Source organism: Micropterus dolomieu, linkage group LG15, assembly GCF_021292245.1.
Source record: "Micropterus dolomieu isolate WLL.071019.BEF.003 ecotype Adirondacks linkage group LG15, ASM2129224v1, whole genome shotgun sequence".
Lineage (NCBI taxonomy): Eukaryota > Metazoa > Chordata > Actinopteri > Centrarchiformes > Centrarchidae > Micropterus > Micropterus dolomieu.
The window spans coordinates 4,388,486-4,409,849 of record NC_060164.1 but is presented as its reverse complement, the minus strand read 5'-3'; the positions used below and the strand labels follow the sequence as shown (position 1 = coordinate 4,409,849).

At 43.3% G+C, this 21,364-nt stretch overlaps 1 protein-coding gene across 1 annotated transcript in view; it reads right to left on the bottom strand.

The window, feature by feature from the left end:
• Nucleotides 1-21,364, bottom strand: part of LOC123984475 (exportin-1-like) — a 177,520-nt gene that overhangs the window by 20,387 nt on the left and 135,769 nt on the right. Inside the window, exon 16 of the mRNA XM_046071388.1 lies at nt 19,927-20,087. Within this exon, the coding sequence (XP_045927344.1) occupies nt 19,927-20,087 (161 nt within the window). The remainder of the gene's footprint in view (nt 1-19,926; nt 20,088-21,364) is intronic.

The following is a 21,364-nucleotide window of genomic DNA, read 5'->3' as shown; positions in this document are numbered from 1 at the left end:
CTCTGTTAGTGAGTCCTTGTGGTGAGTGGTGTGTGTGGGTGTGTGTGAGAGTGGGAATAGTGCGTGTGGGTGTGAGCCCTGTGGTCAAGGGTATGACTAAGGGGCAACTTATGAGTCTGTGCTTTTGCGTGTGTGTGTGTGTGTGTGTGTGTGTGTGTGTGTGTGTGAGAGAGAGAGAGAGAGAGAGAGAGAGAGAGAGAGAGAGAGAGAGAGAGAGAGAGAGAAGGGAGAGTGAGAGGGGTGTGTATGAGATGGTATCATGTGATTGGCTAGTTTTCATGACAGACCGAATGACTGCACAGTGTAAACTGTACAGACACTGACTACAACACAATAAGATTAGTCCTTTAGTCTAGTGCCAATATTAGTGTTGCTGGAAGTACTTCAGAAACCTATTTTTCAGTGTTTACAGTAAATGTGTGGGAATTTGTCTTGGTGGTCTTTTAAGGAAATATTGTTATGATTATTTGGGTTCGTGCTGAGAGTTAGTAAGTTTGTCTGTTAAATATGAAGCTAGATGAGAACGTCAGCTTAGCCTTAAAACTGGAAGCAGGGGGAAACAACTAGACCGGGGTATGTGCTGGACTATTTTTTGGCAGAGCCATGGCAACCCCCTGTAAATCCACAACATGTCATTTTTACACTTTGGTCTTTGTACAGATTAAACTACGAGATATGTTGTGTTAATTAGTGAGCTAGTTATCTAAGATAAACTAACCCTCTCCTGGCTGTAGCTTCATATGACCGTACAAATATGCGACGGGCATTGATCTTCTCATCTAACTGTTAGCAAGAAAGCAAATAAGTGCATGTCCCAAAACTATTCCTTTAACGTATTGTGTCTATATTTTGGAAAAACCACTTATGAAACTATGCGGCTGAATCAGGTGTAGTTTTAGAGATTTAATTCCCAGGTATAAATCTTGTCATAACATTGTATTTCTTCTCCATTTTGATGTTATTCTTTTGTATTTACTTTTTTTGACCAGAACAACAATGTACATGAACAAGTACAATGTTAAACACACTCGGAATCATTTGATCATATGTTTTTCCACATATACGTCAATTTTAATTATAACAACCAATTTTAATAGGTCAGAGGAGCACATGGCCAACTTTATGGAGTTTTATTGTATACAGAACCAGGCAAGGAAAATTCTTCTTATGCAGCATCTCGCCATGTTGTTTAGGCAGGTTTCGAAACAGAAGCGTTGTTCCTAGACATTTAGTTGTAATTTAAGGCTATCTTCTGTATCTGTTGAATGCTTTGATTCATGTCTGCATGTCTCATTAAGCTGCTGTTTGAACTACCTGCATATATTTCGTTTACAGCTAAACTGTAAGCTATCACTTTATTGAAAGTTAATGAACGACACTGCAACATATATATATATATATATATATATATATATATATATATATTAGTGCTGGGCATCTTTTTATCTCGAGTAATTGCATAATTTTCTGCGATTAATCCCATTGTTATGCGCAAAATTAAATAATGAATTCTAAAGTAGTGTATTGCGCACAGTGAGAGATGAGGAGCTAGCTACAGAGGTCTGGTAGGCTTACTTCTTCCCAGGGACGTCACTTGGATTGAAAGACAGGGGGGCTTAAGGCCCATTTATACTCCTGCGTAGGGGTACGTGCGTAGCCTACGACATGCATTTATACTTGTGCATAGGTGTGTCCGTCATTCTGCCATTACACCCTCAAACGCTAGTCGGCAGTAGTGCTACACCGTCCACTGTGTTGACTTTTGCCGGCCGAGCAGGCTAACTTCCGGTTTAACCCGCGAAGCGTCGCTTCCCGTAGTCCCCCTCAACAAACCTGGGACGCGAGGCGGCGCTCTCGCCCACAGCCCCCCGAGAGGCTGACTGAGGTCCCCTCCCTCGTGGCGGCTCAGGCAACAGGCGCTGTTTTTCCCGCCGTCTTGGCGCTCAGGACATGCTAACCGCCAGCGAGCTCTCACCAGTCTGCCCGCCTCGAGGGGTTGCAGCTGGAAAACAAGCGGGCTCACACACCGTGGGTCGCCGGCGAGTTTTCCCTAGCGGTCCTCCGCTTCAGGGTGCCACCGGGGACCTACACATAACACCTGACCTCACCAAATGCATGGATGCAGTTCTGGCCCCACTGAAGCTCCAGGGCATCCGCATATTAAACTACATCGACGACTGGCTCATCTTGGCTCAGTCTCAGGAGTTAGTGGTTCGGCATCGAGATGTCGTCCTCGCCCACCTTCAGCGTTAGGGGCTGCGGCTCAATGCGAAGAATAGCGTGCTGACGCCAGCCCAACGGACTACGTTCCTAGGGGTGGTGTGGGACTCGACGACGATGCGGGCCCACCTGTCGCCTGCACGCGTCGGGTCCATTTTGTCCTCGGTGACCAGAGTGAAGCTAGGCTGCACCATCACTGTGAAACACTTTCAGAGAGTGTTGGGTCTCATGGTGGCAGCGTCCAGCGTAATCCCGTCTGGCCTGCTGCACATGAGAGCCCTGCAGTGGTGGTTAAAATCCAAGGGATTCTCCCCGAGGGGAAATCCGTTCCGTCTGATACGGGTTACGAGCAGGTGCCTTCGTTCCCTGTCAGTATGGAGGAAGCCTTGGTTCCTGTCCCAGGGTCCCGTGTTGGGAGCATCATGTCGCAGGACAATTATTTCGACAGACGCCTCACTCGCGGGGTGGGGCGCGGTCATGGACGGCCGCTTTGCGAGAGGCTCCTGGCAGGAGCATAATTTCTCTTGGCACATAAATTGCCTGGAAATGTTAGCGGTTTTCAGAGCTCTGAGGTGTTTTCTGCCCGCTCTCTGCGGTCGCCCCGTCCACGAGAAGGACGTACGGCCTGAAGTGGAATGTGTTTGCCACCTGGTGTGTTTGCCACCGGGCAGTGGACCCAGTTACCTGTCCAGTGACTATGGTACTGGAGTTCCTCCAGGACCGTTTCTCTGCTGGCCTTTCCCCATCCACACTCAAGGTGTATGTGGCTGCCATGGCGGCGTTCCACGCCCCTCTGAGGGATGGGCCTCTGGGGAGGCTTCCACTGGTCGTGCGCTTCCTCCGCGGAGCCAGGAGGATGAGACCCGTGACTCGTTCCAGGGTTCCCACTTGGGACCTGGCGGTGGTTCTCGAAGTGCTGGCTGAGGCCCCCATCGAACCCCTGGAGTCGGCTGAGGCCAAGCACCCGACCCTTAAGATGGCCTTTCTCCTCGCTATCACCTCTCTGAGGAGAGTGGGGGATCTCCAGGCACTTTCGGTTTCTCCTCAATGCCTGGAGTTTGCCCCGGGGAGGTTCAGAGCCATCCTGCACCCCTGTCCAGGCTATGTCCCTAAGGTTGTGTCCAGGTTTGCAGGGTCTACGGTGCTGCAGGCGTTTCATCCCCCACCTCATGTGACAGCGGAGGACGGGAGACTTGCTCTGCCTGGTCAGAGCGCTGAGTATTTACCCTCTGAGGTCCTCCCGGTGGAGGAAAGCAGACCAGTTGCTGGTGTGTTTCGGGTCCCCCAAGTCTGGGCTCCCCACTTCTAAACACATGATCAGCAACTGGATCGTTCAGACTATTTCCCTGGCCTATCAGGTGCGCGGGTTACCTTCACCTATGGCCTTAAGGGCGCACTCTACTCGAGGCATGGTGGCCTCTAGGGCCCTCCTCGTAGGGGCTTCGCTAAAGGATTTGTGTGAGGCAGCTGGCTGGGCCACTCCTCACGCTTTCATCCAGTTTTAAAGTCTGGACCTTCCCATAGTGTCGTCACCGACGCAGTGTGTCGTTCCCCTTCTCGGGGAACAAGGGTTACATACGTAACCCGAGACGTTCCCCTTCGAGGGAACTCGAACTGCGTCGGTCGACCACACCTCACCCTGCCTGGAGTACCTTGCTTCATAGCAAAGAGCTAATGTGTCCGGTGTGCCGGCGTGCTTATATACGCCTCCAGTTACGCCGTCACACGCTACCGTTTTAGCAACGCCAATAGGATTCGAGTAGTTTCATTCATGATTTCAGCCCTGCCGCGCCCAGAGGCGTTCCCATAGTGTCGTCACCGACGCAGTGTTTCGTTCCCCTTCTCGGGGAACAAGGGTTACATACGTAACCTGAGACGTTCTTCTGTAGGCTATGACTTTAATGCTATCTGTCTGTTCATGTAAATATATGATAAAATAATGCCATATCTAATTCTTCTCTCTATTAGATAAGTTGCATGTCCAAAGAATGCTATTTAATTACACTAATTATTGTTACTGCACCATTCAGAGTGTGATTTTTGCTCTGTAGTTTGGCTTGCATACAAACATACAATAAGTAATTGGAGTAACGACTACTATATGTATGGATGCATTTATGAATGATTTCTCTCATTTTATAAAATTTTAATTTAAGTATATCTGTGGGTATATGATCATGTATAGCATGTTATGCAACATCCATCACAAAATCACAATATATTTCAGTTATTATATTTGCAGTAATGTTTACTTGTCCAATAGGATGAAAGCCAACTCCGGGTCGTTTTTTATACCAAAAAAAAGCAGAGGTCAACTTAAGGATAACTTAAATGCCTTTCTGATGTTGACCTGGGATTTCACTCGACCTTGATCTGATTCTTGTTTCTGATTTCTCATTTTTCCAGAGAAAAGAGAGTCAGTTTTTGCAAGTAAACATCATAATCTTATTTTCTGGGATTTAACCCTATTTTGTTTTGGCAAGAGTTTTAAAAACTATGTGAAATATACATGTGTTTTGGTACATATTCTGCAATCTCAAAAGAAACCAGAAAGCAAACATATTTTATTAAATGCTCTGATGTAAACAAAGACAAGAGAGCAATCATACCTATTTGATCCGTATACTTGTTTGATCCCAGTTATAGTCAAAGCAAACTGTTTTCACTGAGCCATGGAACAAACTGTCCACCAGACAACAAGGTGCTGGCATGAAACAGCAGCAGACAGGTGATGCTGCCAGTTTCTTAGTAGTGCCATTTCAGTGGGGCCTGCAGACTTGAGTGACCTGTAGAAACACATACACACACACACACACACACACACACACACACACACACACAGCAGCAGCAGCAGCAGCCAGAATGATTAGTCACGGGGTCCTGTTCCCTCCCTGTGTTTATCAATTAACACTGAGAACGTGGGAAAGGGAGGCAAAAAAATCCAAGGGGATTAAAAAACAGACTGACAGCAGCACATGTTCCCCGACTCCTTCCACTCTTTGCATCAGTCCAGTGTCTCCTTCCTCTTCATCCGTTTTACTATTTTTCTTTCTCTGTCATCTCTCCATCTGTCCATCAGTACTAATCCTTCCCCACCATTCCTGTCTTTCCTTCGGCCTTTGTTGATTTCAGCCATTACTCATTACAGTGAATCTAGTATTGGAAAATAAAGTTTGTTTTGTGCAACTTTGCTGGCAGCTCAGTGAGTGATCTTACATGAGACCCTATGAAAATTGACAGAAAGTGTTACAAGCAGTCAGAAGCCATATTAGTCATGTTTCCATCAACGTATTTTTATGTGCATTTTGAAGTATTGCATTAGAAATGGGTGACGGAAACTGCAAAATTTGAAAACTTTCACAAAAACGTTTTTACATTCACTTGTGGTGTTTTTTGCCTTTTTATCGAAAAAAGTTAATGCACTAAATGGGAGATGGAAACACTTTTGCCGAATAAGTTCTGATGTAGCGAAGATTTAACTCACATGACTGTTCCCACTGACCTCTCTCCATTTTTCTCAGATCCATGGTCCGGTTTGTAACCTCTACTTCTTGTTTATTATAGTCATGCGTAATGTCAACATCTGATGAAACTACGCTTTGCATAGCCTAGTTTATTCGCTCCAAACCAGTTGATGGAAATGCACCTAATTTGAACATTCTTTTTGGCATGGTTTAGTCAAGCTGTGGTCCAGTAATAAAATAAAATAACTTTGCACTGTATTCGATGACATCAGGGTTGGATGCAAATAATCTACTAAAGTGGGCATGAATATTTATAAATAAATATATTTCATATATATATAATATATAATGTAAATGTAATAATTATTATACATTTTATTTAATGGCGCCTTTCATGGCGGTTACTGTACATCATAAATAATCAGTAATAAAAATGTGTATAAACAATGGACATGTGTATATACAAAGTATATACAATAAAACATAAAATAAACAATAAAGAATTAATAATAAAACATCAACAAACAACACAACATAAAAATCAATATTGCAGTATAGAAGTGAATGAGCCATCTTAAAAAGATGGGGTTTAAGAGCAGTTTTAAATGATGTAATAGAGTATGTGGATGAGAGTGTGTGTTGATGTACTTATCTAAACCCTGCAAATGAGGTTAAAACTAAGATAAGAGGAAATATATTTGGAGCACTGAGGGGATCTCCAAACATGAGGTACTTTCGGAGGCTTGAAATTGCACCTGGACAATTAAAATCAAAAGAATATGACCATAAATGCATGCTCTTAGCACAGTTACAGCCATGCTAGCCAGGCTATACTTTGAGCTAAATGCTTACATCAGCGTTCTAACGTTCAAAGTGACAAAGCTAACACGCTGATTTCAGTAGGTACCATGTTTACCATGTTCACCATTTTAGTTTGGCCTGCTAACATTTGATAACTGGCTGATTGCAAAGATACTTTTTGTATTATTTATAAATCAAAGTATGTATAATTTGAAATATTGACCTGATGATAAGTCTAGATCTTAAGCAAAGTTATTTCAGTTCATGCTTTAGGGACCTTGAATTCTCATAACAAATTCCCATGCAGTCCGTCCAAAGACTGTCAGGATACTTTGCTCTGACCCAAAAAGGTAGACTTGTGGTCACACTACAAGAAAATTCAAGCTATCACTAAAGTAATTTGGATTCATCCGCTACAGGAATTGAATGTATGTAGCAAATTTTATGGCAATCAAAGTAGTTGTTGAGATATTTCAGTCCAAAGTGACCAAAAAATTCCCTATAGCTAAAAAATACAAGTCCTGGAACTCATATTTGCAAGGGGGGCTTGAGGGCTAACATTAGCCGTCATCATGGTAAATACAAAACCTTGCTGTCCCTAGATGTTTTGTCTTCCTAGATTTGACAGGAGTTTCTCAACTTTTGCAAACCAAAAAACTCTTGAAAACATCAAGTGACCATCAGCTCGCCCAGACAGCCCACTATGGGAAACAATTTCAGCCCATTATGGAACAGAATAACATATCCATGTTTACGTTTCAAATACCCCACTTTGGGCTCGACTGAGCTAAGTCTGTGGGAGAGGAATGTGTAGCGGTATGAGCATTACTGTTGTTGCCAGTCAGCCATTTTGGATCCACAAGGCCCCACACGGTGCCAGCTGTTTCTTCAAGCCCAACTAAGCTCTCGTTATTGGAGCTAATTTGACCCATGGAGGGCCAACTGAGACCAAGCAGGGGAGTCGGGCTTAGATCACTGGAGCAAACCATGGGCCAATAGTGAGAGCGGAGGCTGTAGGAAACCCTGAATCTCTCTTTTTCATTCTTTACCTTTCTTTCTTTTCCCACTTCCTGTCTTTCTTTCTTTCTTTCTTTCTTCCTCTCGTGTCCTTTCTTTAATTATTTATCCCTTCTTCTTTCTTTCTTGACATTTTGGTGTTAAATAAGTTCCTTATGAATTCCCTTATAATTTATATATTATTATTGATTGCATATTTTTCTTTTCTCTATCCCAAAACAATTTACTCTGTTGTTAATTTCATCAATGAAGTTTCATATTATCATGTCGTACATCAATCAGTTTCTTGTGTTTCTAGAAATGTGCCTTGGCTCTATACCTCTCCTTTCATCTTCCCTTCTTATTCTCTCCTTCTCATGAGTAACGCCAGTAGTCTAGCAGCCAGCAAACATGTGTTGGTCCAGAGGATAACGGTGGCTCAGAGGCCTGTTGTCCTGGTTGCTGGTGTCAGGGAGATGGAGGGTCATGCATACTGATGCTGTTTGAACTTCTCCTAAAGTGATTATTTATGCACAGCCAGACTCGCTTGGCCGAGCCAGGATTAACTTCATGAAAATGCAAAAGGGCATGTAGACAGACACACACGAATAAATGTATACACACACACACACACACACACACACACACACACACACACACACACACAGTGGCGTGCTTTCATGGCCCAGTGCCTAGATTTCCCCCAGAGTCCCAGCCTCAGTGGTTTGAGGACAGCGCACTGCTAAACCCCCACGGGGCCTTCACATTAACGTCTCCATGGAGATGCTAAAGAGATTAGCACACTATGCGCTTGTGTGTACGTGTGAGTGTGTGTTGGCTATATGTCATAGACTGTAAGAATGGACGTAGTGTCCATGACATCACCCATAGGTTTCTGAAGAACCGCTGCGAAGCTCAATGTGGATGGCTCCCGGCGGCTCTGGCAGTCGCCATCTTGAGAGTGCCTTACTGTGGCTAAACTAAAAATGGGCAACGAGGTGGATCTGAGGTGGACCGAATAAAGCCACCTCCAGTCTAGCCACCTGGGAGGGCACCCACCTGTCACTCAAAGCAGCTATGTCCTTAATTATGCATGATTTAAAGCCTTATTATCATATAAACAGGTGTGTTATATAAAATACTGTTGTCATGAATGGGGAAATTAGCTATAGAGACCTACACCGTTTTAATCAGTCTGTAAACATGTTTATTTCTGCTGTAAAGTTGGGCCTTTTAATTTGGAGGTCTATGAAGATAGTTTTTGGCACTTCCGCATTGGCTTCATTTTTCAGCCCCAGAGGTTGCCGCTTGGTGTATGTGTGTCACCCATGATGAGAGTGGTGGCAACCCCGTATATTTAAACTTTAACCCAATCACTTTTTCTGCTATCAATCAGCAGGTTGTGCTGATTGAAGAAAGGATCTGACAGAAATTATGTCTTCAAAACATGCCTTTTCCCGAAAACAATGTCTCGCTAACTAATGACAGGCATGTAACCTCTGATCTATCTATCCATCCTTTCATCCATTTGTTTATGGGGCCCTGTATACCTGAGTTTGTGACAATATCAAAAAATAAAGGTAGATTCCCACTATTAAAGAGGTGGTATTATGCTCATTTTCAGGTTCAAAATCTTATTTAGGGGTTGTACCAGAGCAGGTTTACATGGTTTCATTTTCCAAAAATACCATATTTTTGTCATACTTGCTGCAGGTCCACTTTTCACCCTGTGTTGAAGGCTTCGTTTTAGCTATGAAGTGATACATCTGGTCTCTAAATGATCTTTGTTGGGAGTTGCACATGCGCAGTTCCTAGTTAAGGACTACTAGCTAATCAGAAGTAGAGAAGGGCGTGTCAGCGAAAAGACGGTAAACAGCTTTGATCCAGCTGTAGGCTACATGTTGCAGACCAGGTTGGCAATTTGGACTGGAGAGTTTCAGAGTGGTGAGTTATTAATCTGTAACAAAAGTATCTTTCATCCATAAAGTTTTAACTGACCTCTGTCTCTACATCACAATAACAACTTCACTTGTCCATTGACTGCTTGGAGGTTAGCTAGTGTTTGGAAGGGAGAGGAGAGGTGTGCTGCAGCTCAGTAAGGGCGTGTCGGACTGGGTTCTTGATTTCCAACAAATGGAAATTCACACAGCTGCTACCCCCGAATCAATATGCCTCCTTCGAATACCATGCTGTCTTTGTGTCCGCTCCAGTAAAGGTCTCTGTGATTGTCATATACCGTCCACCAGGACAATTGGGTAATTTTGTGGAGGAGCTAGACACACTGCTGTCTTCAATCCCAGAGCATGACTGTCCCCTACTTGTCCTCGGTGACATGAACATTCACTTAGACAATTCAGACTCAGCAGATTTCCTGTCTCTGATTCAGTCCTTTGATCTAACACGGGTTCTCAGCCCCCCGACCCACAAAGCTGGCAAGGTGCCTAACAGTCACACCTCTCCATGTGTCTGACCACTATTTCATTCAGTTCACGGTATGGCTACAGGAAAAGCCCATTCTTCCAACACCATTGGACTCACACCACCGCAACCTCCGCAAACCTGTCTCCCGCTCACTTTGCCTCAGTGGTAGCTTCCGCTCTACCTTCCCTCAACACATTTTCGTCACTTGAGATCAATGATGCCACACAATCTCTGTGCTCTACACTAAGCTCGTGCCTGGATAGCCTGTGTCCTCTATCCACTAAGCCTGCTCGCCCAAACCAGTCCCCCGTGGCTAACTGATACCATCCGTGGGCTCTGTACTGATCTCAGAGCGGCTGAAAGAAAATGGCGAAAAAACCAAAGACCCCGCCAACCTTAAGGGCTACCAATTGCTCCTATCCTCCTTCTCAACAAGCATCAATGCTGCCAAAACTGCGTTCTATAATAACAGAATTAGCAGTGCCACTGACTCAAGGAAATTATTTTCCACTTTTAAAGCGCTACTAAATCCTCCTCCAACACCACACACAAACTTGTCTCCTCCAACACCACACACAAACTTGTCTGCCTTCTTCACAGGCAAAGTGGCGGCTATAACTAGCCAATTCTCTGAAACATTCAAACTCAACCATTGTAGCAGTCCTACTACATCTTTTCCTCTGCCCTCCCAGGTCAGTGGTTCTTCACTCTCCTCGTTTACTCCTCTCACAGAGAGGGAAGTATCAGAACTCTTGACCCGTAGCTGTCCAACTACATGCCCACTGGACCCGATTCCTACGAATCTCCTCATATCTCCTACCGTGGTCCCGACAATCACTCATGTGATAAATACTTCTCTGGCTTCAGGAACCTTCCCGACCACTTTCAAAAGGGCCCGGGTTACACCCTTGCTCAAAAAGCCCTCACTTGACCCATCTCAAGTTGAGAACTATCGACCAGTGTCTCTTCTACCATTTTTATCCAAAACTATTGAACGGGCAGTATTCAAACAGGTCTCAGAATTCCTCTCACGGAATGACCTCTAATGAAATGGCTCTTCTGTCTGTAACAGAAGCCCTAAGGTCAGCAAAAGCTGCAGCCCAATCCTCGCTTCTTATCCTGTTTGACCTATCAGCTGCCTTTGACACAGTCAACCACAGGATCGTGCTATCCGCTCTCTCAGCATTGGGCATCTCGCCACCTCACTGGGGCCGATCATTTGCTCGCACGGCTTCTCTTACCACTGCTACGCAGATGATACGCAACTCTACCTATCCTTCCCGCCAGGCGATCCCACCGTCTCGCCGCGGATCACGGACTGTCTCTTGGACATATCTGCATGGATGAAGGCTTGCCACCTTCAACTAAACCTCTCTAAGACTGAACTCTTGGTCATTCCAGCCAAGCAATCTATCCACCATAACATCAAACTACAAATTGACTCCTCAACCATCACTCCAACCAAGGTGGTGAGAAACTTGGGTGTCATGATTGATGACCAGCTGTCCTTTTCAGACCATGTTGCTGCTGTCTCTCGGTCATGCCGCTTTGCTCTATACAACATAAGGAGAATCAGGCCCTACCTCACTCAGTACGCCACCCAGCTTCTGGTACAGGCCGAGTTATCTCTCGACTATTGCAATGCCCTCCTAGCAGGTCTTCCAGCTTGTGCAGTGAAACCCTTACAAATAGTTCAGAACACAGCAGCACGTCTGGTTTTTGATCAGCCCAAAAAGACTCATGTCACTCCATTATTCAGTGACCTCCACTGGCTCCCCGTGGCCTCCAGAATCAAATTCAAGTCACTAATGCTTGCATACACAGTGACTACTGGGTCTGCACCTATCTACCTAAACTCCATAATACAAACTTACGTTCCTTCTCGGACACTACGCACCTCCAACGAACGCCGCCTGGCTCTGCCATCCCTTCACACAAAGCAATCCCAGTCCTGGCTATTCTCATCTGTGACACCACGATGGTGGAATGAACTACCACACACCATCAGAGCAGGGGCATCCCTCTCTAACTTCAAGAAGCTCTTGAAAACTCATCTCCGAGAACACTTTCTCTTATAACACTCCTAACCTCTAACATGCACATCCTGTGCTCTTCTTCTTCTATCCCCTACAATGATCTTGTATTGATTACACTTTTTTGTTTTGATTGCACTTTTGTTAACTCTTACTTCCTTCCCTAGGTATTTACCCCATTGATGTGATATGTACTATGAGCTCTTACTAGTACTTATTGCTGCTCTTACTAGTATGTACTGTCAGTTGTGTCAGTCATACAGATGCTTGTATGTTGTTCCTCAAATGTAAGTCGCTTTGGTGTCTGCCAAATAAGTAAATGTAAATGTAAATGTAAATGTAATGTAGTCGCTCAGCGAGCATTATGACACGTATTTTCATGTCACCAGAAAGGGAAGTAAAGGCTGGACTACAAACGAGCTGTTTTCAGGCAGTTCAGAGCAGTGTTTTCTGTGGGAGATGGGAACTCCCTTTGGGGTGGACTTTGGGCTTTTTCACTTTGCAAACCTAGTACATGCACAAAAAAGATATATAACTCAATAAAGGAGAGGGAAAAAGCCAAAAAACATAATACCACCTCTTTAACCCATGCTGAAAATGCATGCTCATGGGACCAGTTTGCCCTCAGAGCTTTCTGCCAGAAAGCCTTTCTTGGTTAGGTTTAGGCACCAAAGCTACTTGATCATGTTCAGGAAAAAACAAAGGCGGAATGCCTTTCCCCAAGAAAGCCCTGATGGCAAACTTCTCCCATGTGCATGTTCATAAATCTATAGTGTTGCGGAGAATAAATTGGTTAACACCATGAGGCAAAACGGCAAACAGAAGTAAACTGACTAATGACAGAGCTGTACACTGTCAGTCAGAACAATGCTTTTAGTCCTCAGAAATAGAAATACTGACCTACCTAAAATGAGTTTCCTTTGCCGTGAGCCCTGACATCCAGAAGTAGCTCCACGTAGTAATGACCCAACGTTCAAGACAAAATAAGCCAGTCAAGATGGTTCGAGCATCTGATAGGCATACCTCCTGGCTTTCCAGGCATGTCAGACTGGGAGAACACCCCAGAGCAGACCTGAACATGCTGGCCTATGAACGCCCTAGGTGTCCCAGAAAGAGCTGGAGGATGTGATATTGTATCATAGTCTGTATAAAAGAAGTGGATGTAGTCATCGTGCGGTCACCCATTTTGTGGGACCATAATTTACAAAATGAACATCATGCTGTATTGAAGACTTGAAGCTAACGACTGAAACCATAAACACATTATGAAAGTCAGGTAATAAATAGAGGTGAGAAGTAGGGTAATTTTACCAATATTTCTAATGGAACTGGACATTTTTTTGCAACCAGAATAGTTGCCCCCTGCTGGCCGTTAGAGAGTATGCAGTTTTAACTTACTTCCACATTCAGACCTGGAGGTTTCCACTTGTGTTGTACGTTGCCATATTTTTTCTCCTTAGCTCAGTTATCCCAGTAAAATAATGGCTCAAGTTACATTTGTTCCTATCACTGATTAATGTTGCATAACAGAGATTAAACAAACAGGTGCTTGACAGTGATGTCACCTTATGAATATGTTGTTCTCATTCTGCTGCTGCCATAAATTAATTTGTGCAATTTTTCTGCATTTCTGACTTAATTAGGAGCCTTCAGAAAGACAGTAAAGGTAGTAAAGCATAAAGACAAGAAAATATTTTTAAACACTTCCCCCACCACACCTCCCTCCTGTCAGCCTCATGCTCTGTCTCTTACACCCAGTACCTCATGTCCTCTGCAAACAAAACATCCTGAACATATCAGCTCTACCCAGCTCAGTCTTCTTTTTCTGCTTGCCTCTGTCTCTCCAGAGGGTGTAAGGGCAACAATCACATCCTCTTTGAAGTATCAGACGGTGTTTTGTAATATGGCAATGAAGAAAGGTCAGGACTGTACAAGCACATTATAAGCCTTGGGTAAAACAGGCAGCAAAGCTCATGAGTTAGAAGCAAGCCAAGTTATTATGGTAACCCCAGAGAGGCCTTCCTCCCACCACTCCCCTCCCAGCCCACCTCAGGGTGCTTTGAAATGAGAGAGGGAGGGTGAGCGTAGATAAACAAGAAATGAAGAGGAAGAGCAAGAATGGAGGGCGGTGTGGGGGGGTTGGGGGGCAGAAACAGCATGCAGCATCCCAGTGTTTAAGAGGTCTCCCACTTCCCCTTGGACAATGAAAACACACTGATAAGGAAAAGGAGGGAGGGAACAAGACTGTCTTCTTCCTGTGTGCTGCTGAGAAGTTTGGGATGGAGAGAAGAGAAGAGAAATAGGATAATAGACAAAATGAAAGAGAACTGGAGACAAGATCATAGCTCAGGAGAGTAGAACAGACAAGTGCAAAGAGTGCAAGAGGAGAAATGAGAGGTGTAACAAAGAAAGCTGAAGACAATGAAAAGAAAAAGAAGAGAAAAGAAAGAAGGTTTTGAAGTTTGAAGGCTACTTGAAAAAAAAAGTCAGATTCTGGTCAGTTTGGACCAAATGTGTAATTACTTTTTTCAGGTTTTGTAATCATTTGCATGAGTAAACAAAAAGACAAGAGATGATAAAACAAGGACAGACACTAGATAAGATGAGAGAGAAAGGAGAGGAGAAGAAGAAAAGATAAAACTCCTCTGAACAGTCATACAGAGGAGGAGGAGGTGGAGGAGGATTTGTTGTTTTCTTTCCTGTGTGTTGATAAAGCAGGACAGGAAGGAAGCATCCCAGTGAAGACCAGTAAACACCACTCACTGTGCCAGAGCCATTACCGCTGCATTGTTCTCCATCAGCCTCTGTTACTGGCTCCCGTCTTCATTATCTCACTGCTATTGTCTCAGGACCCTTAGGTGATGAGCCCAACGACCTGATGACACCCATGGACGCAAACACAGACACACGTATACACTGAGAGACAAAGGTGACAGACTGAACATAGATAGAATAGTAATGACCGTGATATGTGTGTCACTGTGTGTGTCTGCTTACCACCCTTGGTTCAGCTACAGTAAAAAGGCCAAAACAGGACAGATGGCCACTGCCAAGTCATTCTTCTTCTGGTGTATATCTTTCTTTCTTTAACTCTCCTGTATTTGTTCCCATCACCTCTTTAAATCCTTTCAACCTCTAACCAAGTGGCCAAACTACATCTGCCTCCTCAAGTCCTCCTCTAAGGCCAATGTAGAATTTGTGCATGTTTTTCTCTCCATTTTGGTCCTTCATTTACACTAAAGTTGTTGTTTTTTTCAGCCACCACAAACCAACATTTTAAAAACTGATCTCCAAACAAGATAAATCAGAAAAGGCTAATCCAGTTGTAGTGTTGATGGGAAAATGTTTTCAAAAATGCACAGTTATGGCCAACATACTTAAAGCTTTTAATCGACATTTGGTTATTAACAATGTCTGAAATGACTATGTGTAATGTGAACACTGTGGAGCATTTAGCTGCTAAAGAGACATAACTATTATTTTATATTTCATATCTTCTTGTCAATTGTATATTTTATATTTATGATTCTTGACTTGCAGTAGTTGCTCTCTCTTTATCTGTCTTAAATTTTACTACCTACTATGTTCATTGTTAAGCACCAAGACACCAAAGCAAATTCTTTGTATGTGTAAACCTACTTGGCAGTGGATGATTCTGATATTTCCCTAAAAGGATGGTGGAGACAAAAACAGAGCTAAAAATAAAGTGGCCAGAAATACAATTTTCACATGAATTCTAATGTTGTGCTGTGTCTGCTGGATGTGTAAATGACCCACTGTTTGCTAATACGTTCGCCACAACAACTTTATAAGGTCACAGTATGTCAATGTGTTTGCAGCTTGTTGTGTTGCCCTCAAATGCTCCCCAAGTAATGTAGGTTTAAACTTTGAAACAGTGTGATGACACAAAATGTATTTGTCTTTTCAACGTCCCGGTGATTGCTTATTTTATGTTAAAATGAATTTAAAGAAATAAAACAATGAAAGTCTTCCTGTTTTGTTTTATTTGATTACTCTGGGCAGCAGTGGCTCCAGTGGTAAAGCAGGCTGGGCATTTATCGTATGGTTTGTGGTTTGATCTTCTGCTTCCTGTGTCCTTGAGCAAACCACTGAACCCCAAATTCCACTTGTGGATCTCTGCCTCATCATTTATTTTCTTCTACTGGAACACCTCATTGTTCATTATCACAAATATAGTGCATAGATGGGACAAACAATATTACACAGGAATTTATGACATTATGTACTGTATAAGTGAAATAACATTTGAGCAACTTGAAGCTCAAGGCGGCAGTCAAAAACTCAAGCAGATTGCATTGAAAATGTTGAAAGTACAGAATATTCGGTGTACATGTGCAGAGACAGATGTGAAACAAGCACAGAATGTGAAAATGACAGGAGTGTGTTTGAGGGTAATATTCGGTGTCAGTGTGTGAGTCAGTCCATGCAGTGACTTAATGTGTACCAAACACAGACTGGTCATGCCATGTGCCTTTTAGCAAGCAAACAGCGCGCCATTAGTTTCTGTGGCCTAAATCAAAACCACTGCTTGTCACAATATCCCGCTGTTTTAGTGCACTCTCACATGGCTTTTCTTTACTCGTTCAGTTTGTGGCTGACAATGTTTGACTGTTTAAAATTGCCCTCATTTTTTTTTTTTTTGAGGGAAACTTTGAGCCCCCTTCAGAGAGCCTTTGAGATGAAGCCATTTGGACAGCAAGTCGAGAGAACCAGAACTGTTTTTAAAGCTCTTTTCTCATCCCCTCTACTCCTCTCTTTTTCTCACTATATCCTTCTTTCCGCCTGAGAGTGAGTGGACTGGACAGGAGGAGAGGGAGTTGGGTTGTGATGTTTTCCGTGCAGCCATAAATAAGTCCATCCCTGCTCATTCTTTATGGAATCCAGAGCCTCTTTATCCCTTCCATGTGTTCCCTATGAGCCAGGGCCCTGACCTTTGACCTCTGGGCCCTTGACTCCGGTTATCTCAGGGCCAAGACAGACAGTGTGTGTGAATGTGTATGTGTGGATATGTGTTGGCGGGTGGCGTTGATCAGGGGTTGATTATCTCATGACCCCATTCCCCCTCCCTGCATTACATTACCACCCGTCTTCATTTCACAGGCTATAAAACACACACAAACTCAGACACACACCAGGTGGAGTAGTTCAACTGTCACCTCCAGGCCAGTCTGACCTCAGCCATTTCACAGATATCTCTTCTAGGGTTCTTTCATGCACACACACACACACACACACACACACACACACACACACACACACACACACACACACACACACACACACACACACACACAGACACACAGTTGGGCACAAAGTTGTGTTGCCATCACTTCAGAGGACATTACATTGACTTACATATTCATTCCCTTTACCCTAACCATAACCACTACTTGCTTAAACCTAACCTTACCATAATTCCCAGTGGTTCTTAAACCAGGTGAACTGCATGAATGATTCATACGGTGAGATAGACAAACAAAAGTGCTCTGAATCTAGCAAGGCTGTTGCGAGTGTGGGCGTGACAGGAAAAGTTTGAGAGCCACTGTCCTTACCTTAAACCAAATCTTTACCCTAAAGTGACTGCGTAAACAGTTCATGCCCCCAGGGCGAGATAGTGTGGCAATCCTGTCACATTTGCTACAAAAACATCCATTCTATGTGAATAAAAAAAAGTCATCACACTGGCACATGTATAAAAAAAAAAATTCTCTTTATGTTTGTGTGTGTCTGTCTAGTTATAGTCAATCTGGAGTTCAAAAGGCTGCACATTTTACTTCACGTGATTCACACAACAGTCTGGTCATCTTACTTTGGCATCATTGTGCAAACTGTGTCAAAATGTCAAAAGAGGTTTATCATGTTCTGCCTGCTGTAAATGAAAACGTGGTCTATATTTCAGTGATAGTGATAGCAAGAGGCTTTATTTCATGTTACCAAAAAGAAGAAGCAGAGGATATTCACTTCTAAGTCATATATTACCGAACACATTCATAACATACGTAACATTGTTTGTGTGTGAATGTTTATATGATTTTTACTTACAGTACATGTGGACAACATCCATCCGTCCATCCATCGTCAACCGCTTATCCTGCATACAGGGTCGTGGGGGGCTGAATCCAATTCCAGCTGACATTGGGAGAAAGGCGGGGTACACCCAGGACAGGTCGCCAGACCCTCGCAGGGCTTATTGACAACATGAACCCATTAAATCTTTCAAAGTTCACTGCCAATTCTTCTTATCCAAATGTGTGTGTATATATATATATATATATATATATATATACACTCACCTAAAGGATTATTAGGAACACCTGTTAAATTTCTCATTAATGCAATTATCTAATCAACCAATCACATGGCAGTTGCTTCAATGCATTTAGGGGTGTGGTCCTGGTCAAGACAATCTCCTGAACTCCAAACTGAATGTCAGAATGGGAAAGAAAGGTGATTTAAGCAATTTTGAGCGTGGCATGGTTGTTGGTGCCAGACGGGCCGGTCTGAGTATTTCACAATCTGCTCAGTTACTGGGATTTTCACGCACAACCATTTCTAGGGTTTACAAAGAATGGTGTGAAAAGGGAAAAACATCCAGGATGCGGCAAACCACAAGAGAGCAGAATGCCTTGTTGATGCTAGAGGTCAGAGGAGAATGGGCCGACTGATTCAAGCTGATAGAAGAGCAACTTTGACTGAAATAACCACTCGTTACAACCGAGGTATGCGGCAAAGCATTTGTGAAGAAAAATGTTGCCTGGTCTGATGAGTCTCGATTTCTGTTGAGACATTCAGATGGTAGAGTCAGAATTTGGCGTAAACAGAATGAGAACATGGATCCATCATGCCTTGTTACCACTGTGCAGGCTGGTGGTGGTGGTGTAATGGTATGGGGGATGTTTTCTTGGCACACTTTAGGCCCCTTAGTGCCAATTGGGCATCGTTTAAATGCCACGGCCTACCTGAGCATTGTTTCTGACCATGTCCATCCCTTTATGGCCACCATGTACCCATCCTCTGATGGCTACTTCCAGCAGGATAATGCACCATGTCACAAAGCTCGAATCATTTCAAATTGGTTTCTTGAACATGACAATGAGTTCACTGTACTAAAATGGCCCCCACAGTCACCAGATCTCAACCCAATAGAGCATCTTTGGGATGTGGTGGAACGGGAGCTTCGCGCCCTGGATGTGCATCCCACAAATCTCCATCAACTGCAAGATGCTATCCTATCAATATGGGCCAACATTTCTAAAGAATGCTTTCAGCACCTTGTTGAATCAATGCCACGTAGAATTAAGGCAGTTCTGAAGGCGAAAGGGGGTCAAACACAGTATTAGTATGGTGTTCCTAATAATCCTTTAGGTGAGTGTAGTTCACTTATAGTTAATGGGGCTAAAACATGCATGACTGCTAATGTTCTAAATAAGCAATGTAAAACATAGAGCTAAAGCATTATACACAAAACAACAATTAGTCAATTAAATGATTAGTCAATGAACAGAAAAAACTATTTCTATAATTGATTGTCACTCAGTTCTATTTCATCTTCTCAAATGTCATTTTCTCTGTCATATGTGACAGTAAACTGAATAGAGGTAGGGATTTTGGACTATTGGTTAGATAAACCAATGACCTTGAGCTCTGGGAAATTATAAAGGGCATTTTTCACTATTTTATGACATTTCATAGACAATCAGGCTAAATAGAGGAAGCTTAAAATCCAGAGCACAACACAGATAGCCGATAATTAAAATAATTAATTAATGACTTGATTAAATCAAGTAACACTACAATGAACTTTGTGTTTCAATGAATATGCAGAGTGAAAATTACAGTGTGGCCCCAGCATGTATTTTGCCCAAAAGACTAGCATTAGGAAGGAAAAGCAGACCTTAGAGGCGCCACCGCACCAGAACACACAGAAAACACAGAAAACACCACATGAAGTTCAAAGACATCCCACTCACCCTCAGCATGAGCTGCTGGGGACTCACCATCCACATTGTAAACCTTGAGGCCGGCCAGGTGCTTGGCAGCGCGGGACTTGGAGGCGGAAAGCAACGCAGGGTTATGGACTGGGAAGTCACAGTAGTAGTGTTCTATGATGGCCAGAGCCGCCCGCTGAATGCTAGAGAGGAAAAGACAGAAGAATTAGCCATGAGAAATATTTTAGTTAAAATCCAGGTAGCTCTACGTCAATGTGAGAGGTTGAGCTCTAAAATGGAGATATAACGTGAGAAACATTAGCCATGGGACGTTTTTCAACTTGTAATACCAAATACCAGGAAATCCCTGCAGTAATTCTACAACCCTTCATGCTGAATACAGAGGAACAGTAAAGAAGCTAGAAGAGGGCAAACAGATTTTATAGGCTTTCTTTGAACGCTTGCTAAGACTGAAAAAATCCTTCGCATATTTCCTGAGGATAGCAAATATCATCTGCTGAGTGGCAGCAATTTGGAGAGAAACACTTGTGAAAATGTGAATTCATCAAAAACATGTACAGAATAAGCAACAGAAACGTGTCACAATAAAATAAAACAACTTGCATATCAACTCAAAAACAAAACAATACAATCCAGAAAAAGACGTGTCTCTGTTTCGTTTTTACCGGTTCTTGATTATGGTGATCTGTTGTGTATATATATATATATATATATATACATACACACACACCAGGAAAAATATATATATATATACACACACACACACACACGATAGTGCATATCACAGTCCATTTGTTACAAACTCACTCATCATTGTATGCTTTACCCTAGACTCAATCACTGGTACTTGTTCATTTATAAAGCCATTCTGGGTGAACTCCAATCATATATTAGCACATTGATTGCACGTGACTGTCGCCATCGTTTGAGATCACAAGATGTGGTCTTGTGGTCTGTTCCAGGTGTACAGACAGAAGTGGGAAAGAAAGCTTTTATTTGCTCTACTCCCCTCACCTGGAACGGCCTTCAAAAACACTTGGAATTAAAGCTGCAAGCAGCGTTGGGCGGGCCCTCGCACTTGTAGCGCGTCCGCGCGTGAGCCGGCCGAGTTGCATATTCTGGAGCTCTGCCGGTGCGGCTGTGAATTTCCTACGCGGTTCCGACGCCGCATGAAGGTGTTATATGTCACTTCCTGTGTCCCCTATGTGGAGCTACATAGCACTTGCCGCTATGAATATAAATCGGTATTGACGTGTAGATGTCTGCGGGGTGGGAGAGTTAACAAGCACGTAAAGTTTGTTTCAGATGTGAGCATGTACACTGAACAATAATGTACCCAAACAATAAAATAAATTCCTTTTATATTTCCCTGCCTTGTTGTTTATGTGTACATACAGAGGAAGAATGTGAGAACAGCACACATTTCATCTTTACTGTGTGTTAGAGCATGGGAGAACAG